Here is a 20,894-nt window from a genome sequence, read left to right on the forward strand (position 1 = left end):
ATTAACTGGACTTTGTGTTTTCTGCCATCCATCACCCGCTCCTCCTCCACCGGGGCAGCCGGAGGTGTGAAGCCGTCTGCTGCTCCGGGCCGGTCGATGGCGATGCGACATTCAACATCATAAAGTCCTTCTCGGTTGGGAAGGATGGGTTCAGTCCAACCTTCCCATTGATCATTCCTGACGGCAATGCTCGAATCTCACCCCCAAATGCCCTGCCACGCCCGACGCCACACCACGTGTGATCTCGGCTCTCAGGGCGATGAAGGCTCTTGCTGGCCCAGGCTTGGCCCGACAGAGCCTAGCGAACCTCCTCCTGGTGACCCGGCGCCGTGATCGGGGACGGGCCACCCGCTGGCACCACCACCCCCCGCCCCCCCCCCCTCCTCTCCTGCTCTCCGTGCCTCTGGCGGTCTCTGCTCCGTGGCAATCGCTGTGCGGCAGATGGCAGTGTTAAAGCTCGCTCCTTGGTAAGTGCTGGCCCCCGTGCCGTGTGACCCAGCCCCCAAATCCACGGCCACTGGGGTTGGCACTTGATGGTCACGGAGAAAAACTCCCATCGCGAAGGTGCAGGTCCGCGCCCCCTGGCCGAGGGCTTCATACCACCTTATGTCAGTCTCCGGCCGTTGCAGTCGTTTATAAAATATTACAATAAAAATATACAATGTTGATTTCTACTCATTTACAGGGGTGACTGGTCTGTGTCAAGGGGAGGTGCATATTTTGGACGCATGCTCTAGCGTGGGGCAGCACAGCGGCGCATTGAGAAAGGCATTGACGCCAGGGATTCACGTCGAGGTTATTAGCCTTAACTAGCGGTTAGCTCATTGCAGGGCGGCGAAGGATCAGCTCAGGTTTGGCTACACGGCCTGAGCCACAGTATTTACTCTGGTTTTTTTTTTCATAAATAAGGAATGGACATCAGTCAGACACAGGATTCATACGTTGGCCCCTCCACCCCTCCTTCACCAACACACTATTCACTCTTAGCCTCTTCTGGAATCTGTGGCAGGTCCTTCTTAAAGGATTTGGCACCAGTGGATGGTTCCAGGGGTTTGGCCTCGTTGGTGTGGTAACTGCCCTTGTGGCGGTGATAGAAGAGAAAGAGGAGAACCGCCAGGGCCAGGATGGTGAACAGGACGAAAGCCACGATCACTGCCGGAGGAGAAGCAGGATCAGTGGGGTGAATGGCCTTCCTCCTATTCCCCCCCACGCAGCCCATCGCCCTCCTACCCCTTCACCCCACCGCCCTCCTACCCCTTCACCCCACCAGCCTCCTACCTCCCCCACCTCCTGCAGTCCCCTGCCTTCCTCCCCACCCCACAACCCGCTCCCCTCCAATCCCTCCCCCACCAATCTCCTTCTTCTTCCCCACCACAGCCTACCTACCCCTAATGCAGCCCACTGCCCTCCTACCCTTTCCCCCACCACCCTCTTACCCCTTACAGCCCATCACCTGCCTACAGCCCACCACCCTCCTACACCCCTCCCTGCAGCCCACCGCCCTTCTACCCATTCCACCCCACTACAGCCCTGATCCTCCTACCCCCTTCCCCCTCAGTCCACCACTCTTCCCCTCCTCCCTATCTCAAACCCCTCTCCCCTCCACCAATCTACCACTCCCCCAGTTGCCCTCTCCCCTCCACCAATCTAACACCACTCCACCAATCTAACACCACTCCCCCCAGTTGCCCTTTCCCTGATGCCCCCTCCCATCTCTACCTCCCACCACCATTCATCTCTCTTCTCCCCCTCCTCTCTTCCCTCCTCCTTCCCACTCCTCTTTCCTCTCCTGCCTTCTCCCACTCCTCTCCTCTTCTCCTCCTCCCCTCCCAACAGAAGGGCTATATCCCATTAATTCACACATAACAGGACTTCACTGCCACTAAATCCCAAAAATGTTTCTCCAACAGGCTTAGCTCCCCAAGTCCCTTCAATAGACACTCACCACTGATCACCGCTCCAGTTAGATAGTCACCTCCAAAGCGCGGAGTGTCTGCAATACAGGAGGGAGAGTTTAGGGCCAGGCCCCAGCCTCTACCTTCACAAAAGTCCTCTCATCTTTTCCTCATTCCTCTCTTTTCTCCACTCCCCCCACTCTCTCCTCCCTTCCTCTCTCTCTTTCCTTCCCTCATCACCCCTCCTCCTCCACATCCCCTCTCACCTCCTCCCACCCCACTCTCTCCTTCTCCTCCCACTCCCCACACCTTCCCACTCCCCACACCTTCCAACCCCCCACCCCCACTCCTCCCACAATCCCAATCCCACTCTCCCTTCCATCCCACCCCCTCTCTTCTCTCCACTCCCCACAACCACCACTCTCCCTCCACCCATTCCAACCCTCATGCTCATATCCAACTCCATCTCTCTTCCCTGGAGGCCAAGGCAACCGACTACCATCTTGACAACCTTTTACTGGAGCAAAATTGACAGTGTCCTGTCTGGTTGCACCATTGTGTGGGACAGTAGCTGGAAAGCATTGGACTGGAAATCAATATAGAGGATGATTAAAAGGGCTGAGAAAATCACTGAGGCTCCCTTTCCTTATAATGATGATACTTACTAGGACCGTTGTCTAAATAGGGCTCAAAGAATTATTGACAACCCTTTCCATCCAGCACACAGTATCTTTGACCCATTACCATCAGGAAGGAGGTACAAGAGCATCAAAATCAGGACTGCCAGGCTGAGGAACAGCTTCTTTCCACAGGCCGTGAGATTGATGAACAGTATCCGGTTACTGAGCAAATCATTCCAAAATATTTTTACATATTTATTTTAAATTATATATTTCTGTATGCATGTGATAATTAGGTGCTAGGTATTGTGTATGTGGGTGTGCGGGTGTTGCTGAGTGCGTGCGTTGCTGAGTGCGTGCGTGTGTGTGGGGGGGTGTTGCTGAGTGCGTGCGTGTGTGTGTGCGTGTTGCTGAGTGCGTGCGTGTGTGTGTGCGTGTTGCTGAGTGCGTGCGTGTGTGGGGGGGTGTTGCTGAGTGCGTGCGTTGCTGAGTGCGTGCGTGTGTGTGGGGGGGTTGCTGAGTGCGTGCGTGTGTGTGTGCGTGTTGCTGAGTGCGTGCGTGTGTGTGGGGGTGTTGCTGAGTGCGTGCGTGTGTGTGTGTGTGTGTTGCTGAGTGCGTGCGTGTGTGGGGGGGTGTTGCTGAGTGCGTGCGTTGCTGAGTGCGTGCGTGTGTGTGGGGGGGTTGCTGAGTGCGTGCGTGTGTGTGGGGGTGTTGCTGAGTGCGTGCGTGTGTGTGGGGGTGTTGCTGAGTGCGTGCGTGTGTGTGTGTGTGTGTTGCTGAGTGCGTGCGTGTGTGAGGGGGGGTTGCTGAGTGCGTGCGTGTGTGTGGGGGTGTTGCTGAGTGCGTGCGTGTGTGTGTGCGTGTTGCTGAGTGCGTGCGTGTGTGTGTGCGTGTTGCTGAGTGCGTGCGTGTGTGTGGGGGTGTTGCTGAGTGCGTGCGTGTGTGTGGGGGTGTGTTGCTGAGTGCGTGCGTGTGTGTGGGGGTGTTGCTGAGTGCGTGCGTGTGTGTGTGCGTGTTGCTGAGTGTGTGCGTGTGTGTGGGGGTGTTGCTGAGTGCGTGCGTGTGTGTGGGGGTGTTGCTGAGTGCGTGCGTGTGTGTGTGCGTGTTGCTGAGTGCGTGCGTGTGTGTGGGGGTGTTGCTGAGTGCGTGCGTGTGTGTGTGTGTGTTGCTGAGTGCGTGCGTGTGTGTGTGCGTGTTGCTGAGTGCGTGCGTGTGTGTGGGGGTGTTGCTGAGTGCGTGCGTGTGTGTGTGCGTGTTGCTGAGTGCGTGCGTGTGTGTGTGCGTGTTGCTGAGTGCGTGCGTGTGTGTGTGTTGCTGAGTGCGTGCGTGTGTGTGTTGCTGAGTGCGTGCGTGTGTGTGGGGGTGTTGCTGAGTGCGTGCGTGTGTGTGGGGGTGTTGCTGAGTGCGTGCGTGTGTGTGTGCGTGTTGCTGAGTGCGTGCGTGTGTGTGGGGGTGTTGCTGAGTGCGTGCGTGTGTGTGTGCGTGTTGCTGAGTGCGTGCGTGTGTGTGTGCGTGTTGCTGAGTGCGTGCGTGTGTGTGTGTTGCTGAGTGCGTGCGTGTGTGTGGGGGTGTTGCTGAGTGCGTGCGTGTGTGTGGGGGTGTTGCTGAGTGCGTGCGTGTGTGTGTGCGTGTTGCTGAGTGCGTGCGTGTGTGTGGGGGTGTTGCTGAGTGCGTGCGTGTGTGTGTGCGTGTTGCTGAGTGCGTGCGTGTGTGTGTGCGTGTTGCTGAGTGCGTGCGTGTGTGTGGGGGTGTTGCTGAGTGCGTGCGTGTGTGTGCGCGTGTTGCTGAGTGCGTGCGTGTGTGTGGGGGTGTTGCTGAGTGCGTGCGTGTGTGTGTGCGTGTTGCTGAGTGTGTGCGTGTGTGTGTGCGTGTTGCTGAGTGCGTGCGTGTGTGTGTGCGTGTTGCTGAGTGCGTGCGTGTGTGTGGGGGTGTTGCTGAGTGCGTGCGTGTGTGTGTGCGTTGCTGAGTGTGTGCGTGTGTGTGTGCGTGTTGCTGAGTGCGTGCGTGTGTGTGTGCGTGTTGCTGAATGCGTGCGTGTGTGTGGGGGTGTTGCTGAGTGCGTGCGTGTGTGTGTGCGTGTTGCTGAGTGTGTGCGTGTGCGTGGGGGTGTTGCTGAGTGCGTGTGTGTGTGCGTGTTGCTGAGTGCGTGCGTGTGTGTGGGGGTGTTGCTGAGTGCGTGCATGTGTGTGTGCGTGTTGCTGAGTGCGTGCGTGTGTGTGGGGTTGTTGCTGAGTGCGTGTGTATGTGTGCGTGTTGCTGAGTGCGTGCGTGTGTATGTGTGCGTGTTGCTGAGTGCGTGCGTGTGTGTGTGCGTGTTGCTGAGTGCGTGCGTGTGTGTGTGCGTGTTGCTGAGTGCGTGTGTGTGTGGGGGTGTTGCTGAGTGCGTGCCTGTGTGTGTGCGTGTTGCTGAGTGCGTGCGTGTGTGTGGGGGTGTTGCTGAGTGCGTGCTTGTGTGTGGGGGTGTTGCTGAGTGCGTGCGTGTGTATGTGTGCGTGTTGCTGAGTGCGTGCGTGTGTGTGTGCGTGTTGCTGAGTGCGTGCGTGTGTGTGGGGGTGTTGCTGAGTGCGTGCGTGTGTGTGGGGGTGTTGCTGAGTGCGTGCGTGTGTATGTGTGCGTGTTGCTGAGTGCGTGCGTGTGTGTGTGTTGCTGAGTGCGTGCGTGTGTGTGGGGGTGTTGCTGAGTGCGTGCGTGTGTGTGGGGGTGTTGCTGAGTGCGTGCGTGTGTGTGTGCGTGTTGCTGAGTGCGTGCGTGTGTGTGGGGGTGTTGCTGAGTGCGTGCGTGTGTGTGTGCGTGTTGCTGAGTGCGTGCGTGTGTGTGGGGGTGTTGCTGAGTGCGTGCGTGTGTGTGCGCGTGTTGCTGAGTGCGTGCGTGTGTGTGGGGGTGTTGCTGAGTGCGTGCGTGTGTGTGTGCGTGTTGCTGAGTGTGTGCGTGTGTGTGTGCGTGTTGCTGAGTGCGTGCGTGTGTGTGTGCGTGTTGCTGAGTGCGTGCGTGTGTGTGGGGGTGTTGCTGAGTGCGTGCGTGTGTGTGTGCGTTGCTGAGTGTGTGCGTGTGTGTGTGCGTGTTGCTGAGTGCGTGCGTGTGTGTGTGCGTGTTGCTGAATGCGTGCGTGTGTGTGGGGGTGTTGCTGAGTGCGTGCGTGTGTGTGTGCGTGTTGCTGAGTGTGTGCGTGTGCGTGGGGGTGTTGCTGAGTGCGTGCGTGTGTGTGGGGGTGTTGCTGAGTGCGTGTGTGTGTGCGTGTTGCTGAGTGCGTGCGTGTGTGTGTGCGTGTTGCTGAGTGCGTGCGTGTGTGTGGGGGTGTTGCTGAGTGCGTGCATGTGTGTGTGCGTGTTGCTGAGTGCGTGCGTGTGTGTGGGGTTGTTGCTGAGTGCGTGTGTATGTGTGCGTGTTGCTGAGTGCGTGCGTGTGTGTGTGCGTGTTGCTGAGTGCGTGTGTGTGTGGGGGTGTTGCTGAGTGCGTGCCTGTGTGTGTGCGTGTTGCTGAGTGCGTGCGTGTGTGTGGGGGTGTTGCTGAGTGCGTGCGTGTGTATGTGTGCGTGTTGCTGAGTGCGTGCGTGTGTGTGTGCGTGTTGCTGAGTGCGTGCGTGTGTGTGTGCGTGTTGCTGAGTGCGTGCGTGTGTGTGGGGGTGTTGCTGAGTGCGTGCGTGTGTGTGGGGGTGTTGCTGAGTGCGTGCGTGTGTGTGTGCGTGTTGCTGAGTGCGTGCTTGTGTGTGGGGGTGTTGCTGAGTGCGTGCGTGTGTATGTGTGCGTGTTGCTGAGTGCGTGCGTGTGTGTGTGCGTGTTGCTGAGTGCGTGTGTGTGTGGGGGTGTTGCTGAGTGCGTGCTTGTGTGTGTGCGTGTTGCTGAGTGCGTGCGTGTGTGTGGGGGTGTTGCTGAGTGCGTGTGTGTGTGCGTGTTGCTGAGTGCGTGCGTGTGTGTGTGCGTGTTGCTGAGTGCGTGCGTGTGTGTGGGGTTGTTGCTGAGTGCGTGTGTATGTGTGCGTGTTGCTGAGTGCGTGCGTGTGTGTGTGCGTGTTGCTGAGTGCGTGTGTGTGTGGGGGTGTTGCTGAGTGCGTGCGTGTGTGTGCGTGTTGCTGAGTGCGTGCGTGTGGGGGTGTTGCTGAGTGCGTGCTTGTGTGTGGGGGTGTTGTTGAGTGCATGCGTGTGTGTGGGGGTGTTGCTGAGTGCGTGCGTGTGTGTGTGCGTGTTGCTGAGTGCGTGAATGTGTGTGGGGGTGTTGCTGAGTGCGTGTGTGTGTGTGTGGGGGTGTTGCTGAGTGCGTGCGTGTGTGTGGGGGTGTTGCTGAGTGCGTGCTTGTGTGTGGGGGTGTTGCTGAGTGCGTGCGTGTGTGTGGGGGTGTTGCTGAGTGCGTGTGTGTGTGCGTGTTGCTGAGTGCGTGCGTGTGTGTGTGCGTGTTGCTGAGTGCGTGCGTGTGTGTGGGGGTGTTGCTGAGTGCGTGCATGTGTGTGTGCGTGTTGCTGAGTGCGTGCGTGTGTGTGGGGTTGTTGCTGAGTGCGTGTGTATGTGTGCGTGTTGCTGAGTGCGTGCGTGTGTGTGTGCGTGTTGCTGAGTGCGTGTGTGTGTGTGCGTGTTGCTGAGTGCGTGCGTGTGGGGGTGTTGCTGAGTGCGTGCGTGTGTGTGTGGGTGTTGTTGAGTGCATGCGTGTGTGTGGGGGTGTTGCTGAGTGCGTGCGTGTGTGTGTGCGTGTTGCTGAGTGCGTGTGTGTGTGGGGGTGTTGCTGAGTGCGTGTGTGTGTGGGGGTGTTGCTGAGTGCGTGCGTGTGTGTGTGGGTGTTGTTGAGTGCATGCGTGTGTGTGGGGGTGTTGCTGAGTGCGTGCGTGTGTCTGTGCGTGTTGCTGAGTGCGTGCGTGTGTGTGGGGGTGTTGCTGAGTGCGTGCGTGTGTGTGGGGGTGTTGCTGAGTGCGTGCGAGTGTGTGGGGGTGTTGCTGAGTGCGTGCGAGTGTGTGGGGGTGTTGCTGAGTGCGTGCGTGTGTGTGGGGGTGTTGCTGAGTGCGTGTGTGTGTGGGGGTGTTGCTGAGTGCGTGCGAGTGTGTGGGGGTGTTGCTGAGTGCGTGCGAGTGTGTGGGGGTGTTGCTGAGTGCGTGCGTGTGTGTGGGGGTGTTGCTGAGTGCTTGTGTGTGGGGGGATCCATATGTCGAGAAATGCTGGAGGTGTACAGTCAGATGGAATAAATTGAACACTGCCTTTCCCCCTCTCCCCTCCCTCCTTCCCCTCCTCCCTTCCTCTCTCCCTATCCCCTCTCCTCTCCCTCCCTACTCCCTCCCCTTTCTCCTCCTTCCTCTCTTCCCCCTCCTCTCTCCTCCCCTCGCTTCCCTGCCTCTCCCCATCACTGTACCAGGCTGCAGTGCCCAGGGATCATCAGGCACCAGGATGGAGGACAGGATGATTGGTGGGGCCCCACAATTGGACTCCACCAGCTCGCCTTGCACCGTCACCGAGCGGTTGATGTGTGGTCTCAATGCTTCCTTCAGCGGAACGATGCCGTTGAAGCTAACACCAGCCAGACAGCCGGTGAAGCCCGGCGTGTTGTAACGCTGAATCTCTGGGTCCAGAACTCCGATTTCTGTGGGAACCAGAAAGGTATCAACAGAACAAGAATGTCCGTGAACTCCCCCTGCAAACAATTGGACACGCACTGCCAGTATCTGCCCAGTACTGTGGTGGGGAGATGCAGATCTCCCCTGCCCTCCATTCCCATTCTACAGACAGACCTCAGCTGCCCAAAAACCCGGCCAACCCTTCACCAGTGCAGATTCCAGCCATTGTAACTCAGCACTGACTCTCCCTCAGATCCCTCACCCCCTTCTGCTGTTCTCCTTCACCCCCTTCCACATATCTCCCTCATCCCCTCTCCTTACCACTTCCCTCACACACCCTCCCGCAGTTGTCCCTCATGCCCTCTCCCTCACCATCCCTCCCATGTTTCTCCCTCACCCCCTCCTGTGGTTCTCCCTCAACCCCCCCCCCCCCCCCCCCACTGCCCCTCTTTCACCGCCTGCAGTGTGGATTGTGGAGGGTCATGAAACCTCTCCGTCTGGAACCTAGCCAGAAGTCACATCATCTGCCAATCAAGGTTGGACTCTGCCCACTCATTGGTACACACCTGACCATTGGCCCCTTTAATCATCTAGTGATTACCTGGACCCTCCAGCTTACTGCACTATAAAGTCCACCATGTGCAGTAATTCTTTCTCTTTTACTCTTTGGCCCTGAGATGAGGAGTCACTGGTAAGGTCTGCACTACATAGGGAATGGGGCTGTTGTATACTGTTGTGGTTGGAGAAAGCATCTGGTATTGGTAGTGTTAAGTCTGAGGGAACTGCCTGCACTGTGTGATTGAGAATACTTGTGTGTGTTATCCCTGCTGCTTATGTGTGTTTCAATAAAGATTATTTCTGCATTCAGCCTGTGTCCAGACCCACTATTCTTTGAACCCACTGCACTTTATCTTCTGACACATTACTGCCCCTGCCTCTGCTCCCCCTCCCACATCACTTCCTTGCCACCCCTCTCTCATCCCTTTCCTCACCCTGTGGTGCTCCCTCACTGCCCCTCGAGTCCCAAACCCAGACTCACATATATAGCCTGTCTCAAACCCAGATGCACGGCTCACAACTCACCGATTACGCGGCCCAGGAAGAGGGACTTGGGGGAATCAAAATTCTTGTCTCCCCACAGAGAGATGCGTTCCCGGACCACTGGCTCCTCGTCCACCTGCATGTACGGACAGAAAATTAGAGCAGCCCTGCAGTTCAGTGGTTTTGTGGGGGGCAGGGAGAGAGCAGGATGGGGGTGGGGTGGGAAGGGGAGGAGAATGTGATGGGAAGATTGGAATGGGGAGAGAGCAGGAGGGGGAGAATGTGATGGGTCGAATGAAATGGGGAGATAGGATATGAGAGATATGATGGGAAGATTGGAATGGGGGGTAGGAAGAATGAGGAGGTGAAGCTGAGGGGGCGAGGAGATGCAGAGATTTCAGTGGAGAGAGGGCAGGGGCAGGGTCTGGCATTGAGAAGGCCGTAATGATGTGTCCCATCATTGCTTGGCCCCTGACTATGATCTGCCTGGCTCTGGGAATGGCACCGTTACACTGAAGACTCATTATTCCCCACCTACCCCCACCCCCACCCCCCCACACACACACACACACACACACACACAAAACCTCTCAGGTGGGCTATCGAATGTACACTTGCTGGTTGCGTCACTGCGCAGAATGGGAACTGTTCGGCTCAACATCAGAAGAAGTTGCAAAGGTGGGGGAATGTAGCCCAGATTATCACAAACCTCCCTCCCCTCCATCTCTGCTGCCCAGCCAACACACTGAAGGAACCATCACACCCCAGACACACTCTCCTCTCCTTGTATCAGAAGGCTTCATTGTGAAAGTGTGCACCATGAGGCTGAAAGATAGTTTCTCACTCGCAGCCGTCAGGCTCCTGAATGAACCCCACTTCAGTGCTCTGATGCTGCCCTTGCTTGGTTCTCTTTAATCTTCAATTTCATAGTCATCTTTACATGGCTGAAGGAATGTAAGAGATAACCTGGTCATCTGCTCGCAGAATAACCCTCCTCACTTTAAGAGGCATCCATGTGACAGATAAACCCTCACCTTTCCCCACTCTGCCAGCGATTGCCTACGTTGTGCAGCACCGTACCTGTGTTTCCTGGCCTGATTGTACTGACACTGTGCACTGCACTAATACTGGGCTTGTGTTGCCTGGTATGTTCTGACACTGCTGCCAGGGTGCCCACGTACCTGTGTGTAGATCTCACGGTCTCTCCTGGTGATGTTGACCCTGTGGGCCTTGCCATCAGCCACGTTCTCCTTGACCAGGGTCCTGGTGTAGGGGTTGGTGAAGGACCCGAGCTGGTAGCGGAGCTGCAGGCTGCCTGTGGGGGGAGAACCAAGATTCGATCACTGACACCCCCATCCTATTCCTGCTCTCTTTCCCCCCACCACCTCGCCAAGGACTAAGTGGGTGGCAGCAGCCGGTGGGGTGTGGAGTAGGTGTGGGAGCAGTGTAATGTCAAGCAGGGGGTGGGATGTCTCTCTCTGTACCCACCATCATGTTTGATGATGACTGCCAGGTAATCTCTGGTGAAGGAGCTGATGTACATCAGGACGCTGGGTGTCTGCGAGGTTCGGAAGCTGAAGACAGTCTCCTCACTGGTGGAGTTGAAGTCGTGGCTGAATGGCAGCATAATGTTGGCAAACTCCCTCACTACAGCCGTGAACGCTGTTTGGAAACTGTAACGGACGTAGGTGCCAGGCTCAAAATATCCCCCAATAACTGGAAGAGAGAGACCACCATCAGCACGACCTTTCGCAACAGTCGAAGACCAGTAGAGACATGGAGAGCTGTCTCCTCAATGTCAGAGTCTGGGGCAAACCCACAGAGCAGAAGCAGGAGGAGACCCTTGTCCTGTAGAGCAATTTCCACTTTGAGAGCTCCAAAGATTTACAACCCTCATCTCCATCTGAAACAGTAAGCCCTAGTTCTCGATTCCCTCTCATCAATATCCTCTCACTCTCTTTAAAGGTTCATTTTATTCTCAGGTAATAATATATTAAAAATGTAAAGTACATGATATACATCAACTTTTGTCTGCTGCAAGGCAAAGAGTTGCCACGAGCATTGCCTGGCGTGCCTAATGATAGGAGAAAGAAAAGCAAAAGGGAGTCCCTTCAACACTGAGTGTCCCTGCCTCCAGTGCTCCCACAGCTTCTGTAGCCCCACAGGGTCGATACATCGGCCAACCGAGCTCCAGATACGAACTTCCGACATCAAAAAACCTTCAGCGCCTGAGGTCTTTCAGGCACCCTTTTTGCTCCCCGTTCCAATACCTGGTTCCCACGAGCTAGTCTTTAACAGCCTGCAGCCTGTGTGAGTCCTTCGACCGAAAGTTGGCAAGAGCCTGCTGCTGTTGTGGGTCCTCAATGCACAGGGGTGTGGGGGGGGTGGGGGGGGGGAAAGAGGGTCTCCCAGATTCTGGTGCCATGCCCCAATCTGCTGCTGCCCCCAGAGTATGCAACCTCTCGTGGTTCGCTGATAGCACATGTGCAATCATCTTGGGCACAGACCCTGAGGTTGCAGGATTTAAAAAAAACACCACTGGCTCTTTTAACAGGGGTTTAAAACTGTACGGCGCAGTCAGTGTTAGGAATGGTACTAGAACCCTGGGGATCTCCCCACTCTCCTGAGTCCGCATTAGGGCAGGCCTGCGTTACGGCTGTTCCAGCAGTGCCCTCATTTATTTTTCTCCCGCCCCACCTCTGCACAAGCCTAGGTTGTCTAAGACAACCCTCCCATTACAAATACTAGCCCAGTAAACCTTCTCTGAACTGCCTCCAACTAAACTGAGTGCACTACTCCATGTACCGTCCTCTAGATGTGGCCTACAAAACCAAATCTCATTTTACGTGTACATTAATTTCCCCTCCAGCAAATGAGAACGTATTGCTAATTTTCTAAATTATTTGCATTACCTGCACACTACCCGTTGGCCACTCAGACCCCCCGTGACTCAGCTCTACAGTCATGCACCATTTGGATAGTAAGCGGTTTTTCTGACCATACAGGACAATTTCACATTTTCCACATTATTCTTCATTTGTCTCTTTGTTGCTTCATATCCCCACAATTTGCTGCCACTTTGATTTTGTTCAGATTGTAATAGATGAGGCCCCAATTTGCCAGGTAGTCTCTGTCTGGGCCTACACTCCTTCACCACCAAAAGTGCTGGATTTTACAATAACCTTTCAGGTGGGAATAGACTGTAGTGTGGACTTGGCCATCAATGGTCATCACAAAGTGGGTCTGGTCTGGAAGGATGGAATTGAAATCTGTGAGCGAACCAACAGCAGGGATAAACCGACAACCTGGTCCTCACCAACTCACCTGTACAGGGGCACATTAGCATCGGTAAAAGTGACCACCACATAGCACAGCCACCTGCAGATTCTCTTCAAGGTCACACATCCCCCTGACCTGGAAGATATCGCCAGTTGATCATCTCCTTCCACAGCAGCACTGTGGGAGCCCTGCCATCCACTGGGGACACCGTCTTACCTGGACCTCTAAATTGGATCTCTGTGAGGCGGTCCTGGACACACCTCCATCTAGTTTACCATTCCCACACCCCCTCCCCATCCAGTCCTAGGCCCTTCCTACTATACCCCCAGATACACCTCCCCTCCATTCATGGACATGCCCCCACTAGTCCATGTGTTCAGAAGTTGGTACCTTTATCACAGAAGGGCCCGTCGAAGGCACTGATATTGCAGTCACATGTGTAGGTGCTGTACCTCTCGACACACCGGCCTCCGTTCTGACACAGCACTCCAGGATCACTGCACCGGCCCACACAGCCTGGGTTGGCTCCTTCTGTGTAATGGGCTTTCGCCTCCAGGTCCAGGATTACTCCGTTCATCCGTAGCCCCCGGAGACAACCAAAAAATGCATTCCGACGGTACTCAGCAGCCCCTGGACACGGAACAAGAACACCTTCAGCCCACTCACCACATCAGTGGGGGAGAGGGGGCAAGCAGTTATAGTAAAGACAACCCACAGACTAGTCAGTGACGGACAGTGAGAGGGGGTGTGCAATGTCACTAGATTATCCATGTGCCGGGACACGGGGCTGATGAGTTATCTGACAGATATTACAAACCACAGGGATTGACCAAGCACTCATCACATGACTTCCCCAGCCGGGTTAGAACCATAGATCAATTACAGCACAGAAACAGGCCCTCTAATCAGTGCTGAACCACTTTTCTGGCTAGTCCCACTGACCTGTACCCAGCCCAGAGCCCTCCAGACCGCTCCCATCTATGTACCTGTCCAAATTCTTCCTAAATATTAAAATTGTGCCCACATTCATCACCTCAGCTGACAGCTTGTTCCATACTCCCACCACTCTCTGTGTGAAGAAGATCCCCCTCATGTTCCCCCTGAACTTTTCCCCTTTTATCCTTAACCTATCTCATCTGGTTTGTATTGCACCTACTCATAGTGGAAATAGCTTATCTACATTTACTGTCTATCCCCCTCATAATTTAAAATACCTCTATTAAATTTCCCCTCATTCTTCTACGCTTCAGGGAATAAAGTCCTAATCTATTTAACCTTTCCCTGTTACTCAGTTCCTGAAGCCCAGGCAATATCCTAGTAAATCTTCTTCCCCCCCTCCCCCAACCTTGTAAGTGTGGGAATCTACCCCCCCACCAGGGGAATCTCACCTCCCCCCACCACTGTGGGATTCTCCCCCTCCACTGCAGGAATCTCCCACCCATCCAACCATGCAGGAATCTCTCTCCTCCCCCTCCATGGTGATCTCCCCCCCACCCCACACTGCAGGAACCTCCCATTTAACTGGCTCAGAGGTGAGACGTACCCACATAAAGTGGCCGATCCAGCTCCAGGGACACATAGGACTGAGGTGGCGCCTCCAGCACTCGCCACAGCAAGTGGTCCAGGCGCAGGCGAGCAAACTTCACATTGATCTCCACTTCCAGGAAGTGCCAGGTGTCGTTGTTGAGTGGGACCATGGCCTCGACCTGCAGCTCCTGAGGCCCATCTCCTACGTTAAAGGAGAAGGCAACCACCTTCTCTGCTGTAAAACACCAGAGCCATGGGGGGGGGGGGGGTTTGGTGTTATTGGGGACCTCCCCTATACCCCATTGCCTTCCCAGGCCTTCCCACCACCCACCCTCCCAAACCCCTTTCCCCATCCCAACCATTCTCTATCCTTCAGCCCACCTCTCAGGGATTCTCCTTGCGCAGACCACTCTCCACCCTTCCCTCCCCCCACTTGCTCACCCACCTCATTTCACTATCTGTCTCCCACCCTGCCCCACACACAACCCTCATTCTCGCAAAAAAACTCACATTTTAGTTCCAGCCGGATGAAATCCCGGTTTCCAGAATTCTCCAGGAAAACACCATAGGAAGAAGTGGTTTTAAAGTAGAGGGAAATGTCTGCACTGGGGCCTGATTTGAAGGGTGGGAACACCATGTAATTTCCCTGAATAAATGTAGCCCCATTCCAAGATCCTCCTGCAAGGGAAGGTGCAGAGTAAGTAGAACAAATCCAGTTGGTCAGGCTCCCAGGGACCCTGTCATCTCACACTGAGGAACAGTGGCTTTCCCTCCGAGATTCAGTGTCGCGCAGCATATCCCAATGCTCGAGGTATTGAGAAACATTCCAAATGCCCCCGAGGTATTGAGAAACTTTCCAAATGCCCCCAAGGTATTGAGAAACGTTCCATCATGTTACCCAGAGACACTCTCCAAGTTTCTGGATTTTCTGTCGTCACCGGCAGAGCTTCTCCTTGAAAATCTGAGGACCCAGTGACTATCCAGCCCAATAACTGCCACAGCAAGATGACCACAAACCGTTGTGACACCAGAGCTGGCATCTCACCTCCTACTGCCACCTGCCTTTCCAACACACAGTCCAGACAATCTTGATACATTTACCCTGCCCCACCTCCTCTCACCTTTTCTTTTTTTCCTTTTCTGACTTTCAAAAATCCTCTTGAAAATTCCTGCAAACTTCTATCCTTCCACCAAACCCCAGTAGAATTGGTCAGGATCCAGTGACCCTGCTCCCTTGGCTCCATGGATTGTGTTGGATCCTTGAACCCAGTTAACTATCACCCACAGCATGATCCCACCAGCAGCCACATCGTCCCCTCTCCACCTTCTGTAGGGACCGCCCACACATCCTTTCCCACCAAATGCCCCCTTGGCACCTTCCCCTGTGGCCACAGGAAGTGCCCACTTTGAGCCCACACCTCCTCCCTCACCACCATTCAGGGCCACAAACAGTGCTTCCAAGTGAAGCAATGCTTCACTAGTGAATCTGCAGGAGTCATCTACTGCATCCAGTGTTCCTGTTGTGGCCTTCTCCACATCAGAGACTGGACGCTGACTGGGAGATCGCTTAGCTGAGGATCTTCCTTCTGTCCGCATCAATGACAGTGATCTCCAAGCAGGCAACCATTTCAATTCTACGCCCATACTGACATGTCTGTCCATTCCTTCATGTACTGTCAAACCAAGACCCACCCGTAAATTGGAGAAGCAACACCTAATTTTCCATCTGGGCATTCTCCAACCGGATGGCATTAACATCGACTTCTCCGGTTTCTGTTAGCCCACTCCCCATTCTACCTCTCTTCCCCATCCCTCTGTCTTCTTTCCTGCAGCTCTCCACCCCCTTTCCTGTCCATTCACAGAGCCATTCCCCCTCTTCTTGCTTGCTGATGTTCCCCCCTCCCTTATCTACATTAACCCCTGCCTGTGGGACTGTGCTCCTCCCCCTGCCATTTTATTCAGGCACCTGTCTACATTTTGCTCAAACCCTGATGAAGGGATCAAGCCCGATATGTTGGTTATGTATTTTTATCTTTGCTACATAAAGGACACGGAGTTTCACCAGCATGGCATTTTTATTTCAACCACTGTGTCTGCAGACTTTCATGTTTTACTTCTAACTGTCCATGATCTTGTTTCCCTTGGTCTCACCAACATATTTTACTGACAGATAGTCATAAAATGCTTGCTTGATACTTGGACATTTTTTGACCATAATCTGTGAGCCACACTGCACGCACTATTCAGACATGCTCAGCAGACCACTATACTTACCATCCCCATAACAATGCAAAGGACCCACATTAAATCTGGCCTCAGAACTTGATCGATTTGTGTCGCCAACGATAACTTTGGTAACTGGCAAGTCTTCCTTAAATCTAAGCATACCTCGATCATACTTCCTGTTACAGGGAGAGTGGGGGAGGGGAGAGGAGATAGAGGAGAGGAGAAGGAGGAGAAAGCGGGGGGAAAGAGGGGAGAAGGGGAAGGGGAAGAGAGGAGAGGGTGGGAGGGGGAGGGAGGGAGGAGGGGAAAGGGGAGGAATGGGAAGATGGGGAGGGGGAAGTGGGGAGGGAGAGAGGAAGAGGGGAGGGTGAGAGGAGGGAGGAGGTGAGATGGGGAGGAGATGAGAGAGGGGAGGGAATGAGAGGGGGTAGGGAGGAAAGGTGTGCAAGAAGGGTGGAGAGAATGGAGAGAGAAGAGCCAGGTTAAAGAGAGAGAAATAGAAATAAATAAATGAAGTGTAGAGAAAAACCAAGAGAGAGGGATACAGTACATGCAGAGACAGAGAGAGAGCGACAGACACATTAAGTGGCAGTGGTGGGGGGGGTGGGATGTGATTGCCAAAGTGATGAGCAGAGACATATCAGAAACCCTTGAATAAAGATCATCTCTGAAATTTGACATTTGGCTTTGCCCAGAGACTGCCCTATGCTTCAGGCACAGGTCCTCATCAAAGCTTGTTGCTCCCACCGAGGTCCAGGCTGTTGGAACTATCCTAAGGAGATGGCCAAGTTGTGGGCAATAAAGCTGCAATTATGGTGGGACCAGCAGCAAGTTTGGGATTGTTTTCCTGTCTGAACAGTCAGTGCTTTAACACACACAGGAACCCACCGAACTCGGGTTCTTGGGATTCCCAACGTCCAAAGGCTAGGTCTCAGACTCGGCGTTCAGAGGAGCTGGTGGCGGGCAGGAATGATAGGTGGGCTTGGCCTCTGGGGTAGGACTCAGACCTCAGCTGCCTCAGGATAGGTGTGGTGAAACCACTATTGTATACATTTGCATGCCATATGTAAATATCATGACCTTTCCTGCTTCAGCCTCCTCTCACTGGCCGGCTTGTGATCCTTCCCCTTTCTTCCCCATAAAGGCTGTCGAGCCCCCAGTTCGAGTCTGGGTCACCGTGAGCGACCAACATAGGGAGGCTGCCCATCTCTTGTGAATAAAAGCCCCCAGTCTCAGCAACTTCAGTCTTTGTGTAATTGATTGTGCATCAATAGGCTGGCTGCAATCACTCTCTGTATAACATGTGGCAGTGTTCTGTCCGCATCATTGGAGGGGATCACTAGTGTCAAGGAAATTCCTGCAGTGACCTGGGAAGACCTCACACCAGACTGGGTTAACTCTCAGCCTGTTACACTGAAACCAGCAGCGTGCAATCAGATTTCCGACAGATGCTTTTGCATTTTAAAATTTTATTTACAACATGGTAGAAACCAATTGCTGCCATTTAAACCTGTGCTGTCCAATTACACCCAAATGAACTTAGCGCTTTGCAGGATGGGAGGAAACCGCATCTCCCGGGAAACCCATGCAGACACAGGGAGCGCCGTGCCACCCATAGGGAGGCAGGTGACTGTACTCACCACTGCCGATAATCTGCATCACAGTTGCAGTAATACTTTGGGTCAGTGCAGACTCTGTTCATCCCGCAGGAACATCTCTGCGTCCCTGGTCTTGCATCTCCCCAGTAGAAGTGTTTCTCAGACCCACGTCCCAACCACCAGGTAAAGGGAAGTCCAGCTGCAGGGCAGCAAAATCAATGACAAACATCTTAGGAGAATGAAGAAATGGCTAATCACGGCTGGTTATTCATTGTTTACATGAGATACAACAGCAGGATGAGGCTAAAAACATGTGGTAAACCACTGTATATATGTATGGGTGTGCAGTATATATGTTTGGATGTTCTACGACACGGTCTGTGCCTGAGGCTCCTCTCACTGACCCCGGAATAAAGGCGACTGTGCCACAATCCCCCCCACAGTCCAGGACAGTCGACCAGCATGGATGGGCATCCATTCTGTTGTGAATAAAAGCCTATCGGCTTCTCGTCTTTGAAGATATTGACGGTGCATCAAAACACACAATGCTGGAGAAACTCAGCCGTCTTGCAGCACCCATAGGAGGTAAAGATATATTACCACCGTTACAGGCCTGAGCTCTTCTTCAAGCAAAAAAGGCAGGCATCTGATTGAAGACGGGGAGAGAAAGGGGGAAGAATGGGGGGGGGGGGGGGGTGTGGGGGAGGAGGAGTCCAGACCAACAAACAAAAGGTGATAATTGGATATGGTAAAAGGAAAGGTGAGAATTGATTTTGGCTCCAGGAGACAAAGTGAAACGGGAACTAGAGGAAAGGAGACAGGGGAACAATGATGGTGGTGGGGGTGGTGGTTTAACAGAAACCTGAAAAGTCACTATTAATGCCATCTGGTTGGAGGGTGCCCAGACGAAGATGAGGTGTTGTTGCTCCAATTTGTGGATGGTCTCAGTCTGGCAGTGCTGCATGAGACCATAGACAGACATGTTAGCAAGGGAATAGGATGAGGAATTGAAATAGGTGGCCACTGAGAGATCCACACTATTACGGCGAACAGAGCAATGAGGTGTTCAATGAAGTGATCTCCCGCTCTTTGCCCAGTCTCTCTGAAGTAGGGGAGAGCAAATGGGAGCGGCGGATGCAGTAGACAACCCCTGCAGATTCACAAGTGAAGTGTTGCTTCATTTGAAAGGACTTTTTGGGGCCCTAAATGATGGTGAGGGAGGAGGTGTGGGCGCAGGTGAAGCATCTCCAGCCATCACAGGGGTAGCTGTCAAGGGGATGATTGGTGAGAAGGGAGGAGTGGGCAATGGAGTCATGGAGAGAGGGGTCCCTGCAGAAGAGGGGAATGTGTGCCTAGTGGTGGGATCATGTAGTAGGTGGTGGAAAGGGTGGAGGAGGTTGTGTTGGATGCAGAGGCTGGTGGGGTGGTAGGTCCTGGGGAATCCTGTCCTTGTTGCACGTGGGGGCATAGGGGGCCAGGGCAGATGTGTGGGTAAAAGGGATATGTGGGTGAGGGCCGAGATGATGGCGGTAGAGGGAAAACCATGTGGTTTGAAGAAAGAAGATATCTCTGAAAATCTAGCATGGAAGACCTCACCCTGGGAGCAGAATTGAGAGGAAGGAGTGGAATCCTTACAGGGACAGGCTGTGAAGAGGTGTAGTCGAGGTAGCTGTGTGAGTTGGTGGGTTTGTAGAAATTGTCCGTCCAAAGAATGTCTCCTGAAATGGAGACAGAAAGGGAGAGGATTGCTTGAGATGGACTGTAAATTTGAGGTCAGGGTGGAAGTTAGTAACAAAGTGGATAGAGTACCTGAGGCAGCACCAAAGTAGTCGTCGATGTAGCGGAGGAAAAGTTGAGAGACTTGACTATGTAGTCTTGTAGCATGGACTGCTTCCTGTAGCCAATAAAAAGGCAAGCACAGCTGGGCCCATGCAAGTACCTATGGCTACCCCTTTGATTTGGAGAAAGTGGAATGAGTAAGATGAGGCTATTCAGCCTTTGACTCTGTTCTGCATTCAATAAGGGCAACTCTCTTGGCTCAAGTTTACCCCTTCCCACTCCATCTGCCTCCTCACTCTCAGTCTCCGAAGGTTCCTGGTCTGAAACCTCAACAATTTTTCCGACCGATGCTGCACGACCCACTGAGTTCCTCCAGCAGATTATGCTTTGACCAGATTCCATCATCTGCAGTTTCCCATCATTATCCTGCTGACCTCAGAACTCTCAACAGCCTTCTTATCCAAAGCACCAGTGATCTCGTGTTCTGTGATTGAGTGCTTATTCCTGGGGAAGACATTCTGAAATTTCACAATGTCCACAAAGGATCACACCCTCCTCCTCCTCTTACTGCTATACGTGTGATCAAGTCAAGTGAAGTTTATTGTCATCTGATTGCACAAGTACAACCCGACGAAGCAACTTTCTCCAGTCCTCAGTACAAAACGCGTGGACACACAACCAGACATTAACACACATACAAACAATACCTATGCAAGACAAGTATTCGTCTATGTAAATAAATTTTTTTTTCAAAGAATATGAGAATCTCGAATGGTCAGTGTGAGCAGTTCCTTTGATCGTTCAGCATTCTGCATTCTGCCTGTGGGAAGAACCGGTTCCTCAGCCTGGAGGTGGTGCTGGCTCTGATCCTCCTGTATCTCTTCCCCAACAGAAGCAGCTGAAAGATGTTGTGCGCAGGGTGGAAGAGGTCCTCAATGATTTTGCTCCCCCCCCTTCCTATCCTAGTAGATAGTGGATCATGTCAATGGCTGGGGGAGGGGGGGACTCCAGTGATCCTCTCTGCCACTCTTATGGACCTGTGGATTGACCTCTGATCCATTTTTCTGCAGCAATCATGCCACACTGTGATGCAGCCGCCAGGTCGCTCTTGATAGAACTCCTACAGAAGGCTGACATAATGATGGCTGGTAGCCTTGCCCGCTTTAGTCTTCTCAGGAAGTGCAGTCGCTGTTACGCTTTCCTGACAAGTGAGGAGATGTTGCGTGTCCACTACAGGTCACTCGGTTAAGTGAACTCCAAAGGGATCAGTCCCTCATCATCTACCTTCTCTAACTCTCTCAGAATCTTGCATCGTCTTGTATTCTTCCAAACTCCAGTGATTATTGGCCAAGCTCTCTCAATATCCTCTAACAGATGATATCTTCTTATTCCAGAAT

General features: G+C 53.6%; 1 protein-coding gene across 3 annotated transcripts in view; it reads right to left on the reverse strand.

Moving 5' to 3' along the window:
• Positions 1-390: 390 nt before the first annotated feature.
• Positions 391-20,894, reverse strand: part of cntnap1 (contactin associated protein 1) — a 98,364-nt gene continuing 77,860 nt past the window's right edge. For all 3 annotated transcript variants that reach the window (XM_069907220.1, XM_069907221.1, XM_069907222.1), the window contains 11 exons: positions 17,761-17,917; positions 16,169-16,296; positions 14,405-14,572; positions 13,911-14,129; positions 12,758-12,997; positions 10,577-10,804; positions 10,270-10,403; positions 9,131-9,224; positions 7,846-8,073; positions 1,946-1,993; positions 391-1,152 (listed from right to left, as the gene is read on the reverse strand). In XM_069907220.1, coding sequence (XP_069763321.1) covers positions 974-1,152; positions 1,946-1,993; positions 7,846-8,073; positions 9,131-9,224; positions 10,270-10,403; positions 10,577-10,804; positions 12,758-12,997; positions 13,911-14,129; positions 14,405-14,572; positions 16,169-16,296; positions 17,761-17,917 — 1,823 coding nt within the window. In that variant the 3' untranslated portion in view covers positions 391-973. The remainder of the gene's footprint in view (positions 1,153-1,945; positions 1,994-7,845; positions 8,074-9,130; positions 9,225-10,269; positions 10,404-10,576; positions 10,805-12,757; positions 12,998-13,910; positions 14,130-14,404; positions 14,573-16,168; positions 16,297-17,760; positions 17,918-20,894) is intronic.

Source organism: Narcine bancroftii, chromosome 12, assembly GCF_036971445.1.
Source record: "Narcine bancroftii isolate sNarBan1 chromosome 12, sNarBan1.hap1, whole genome shotgun sequence".
Classification (NCBI taxonomy): domain Eukaryota; kingdom Metazoa; phylum Chordata; class Chondrichthyes; order Torpediniformes; family Narcinidae; genus Narcine; species Narcine bancroftii.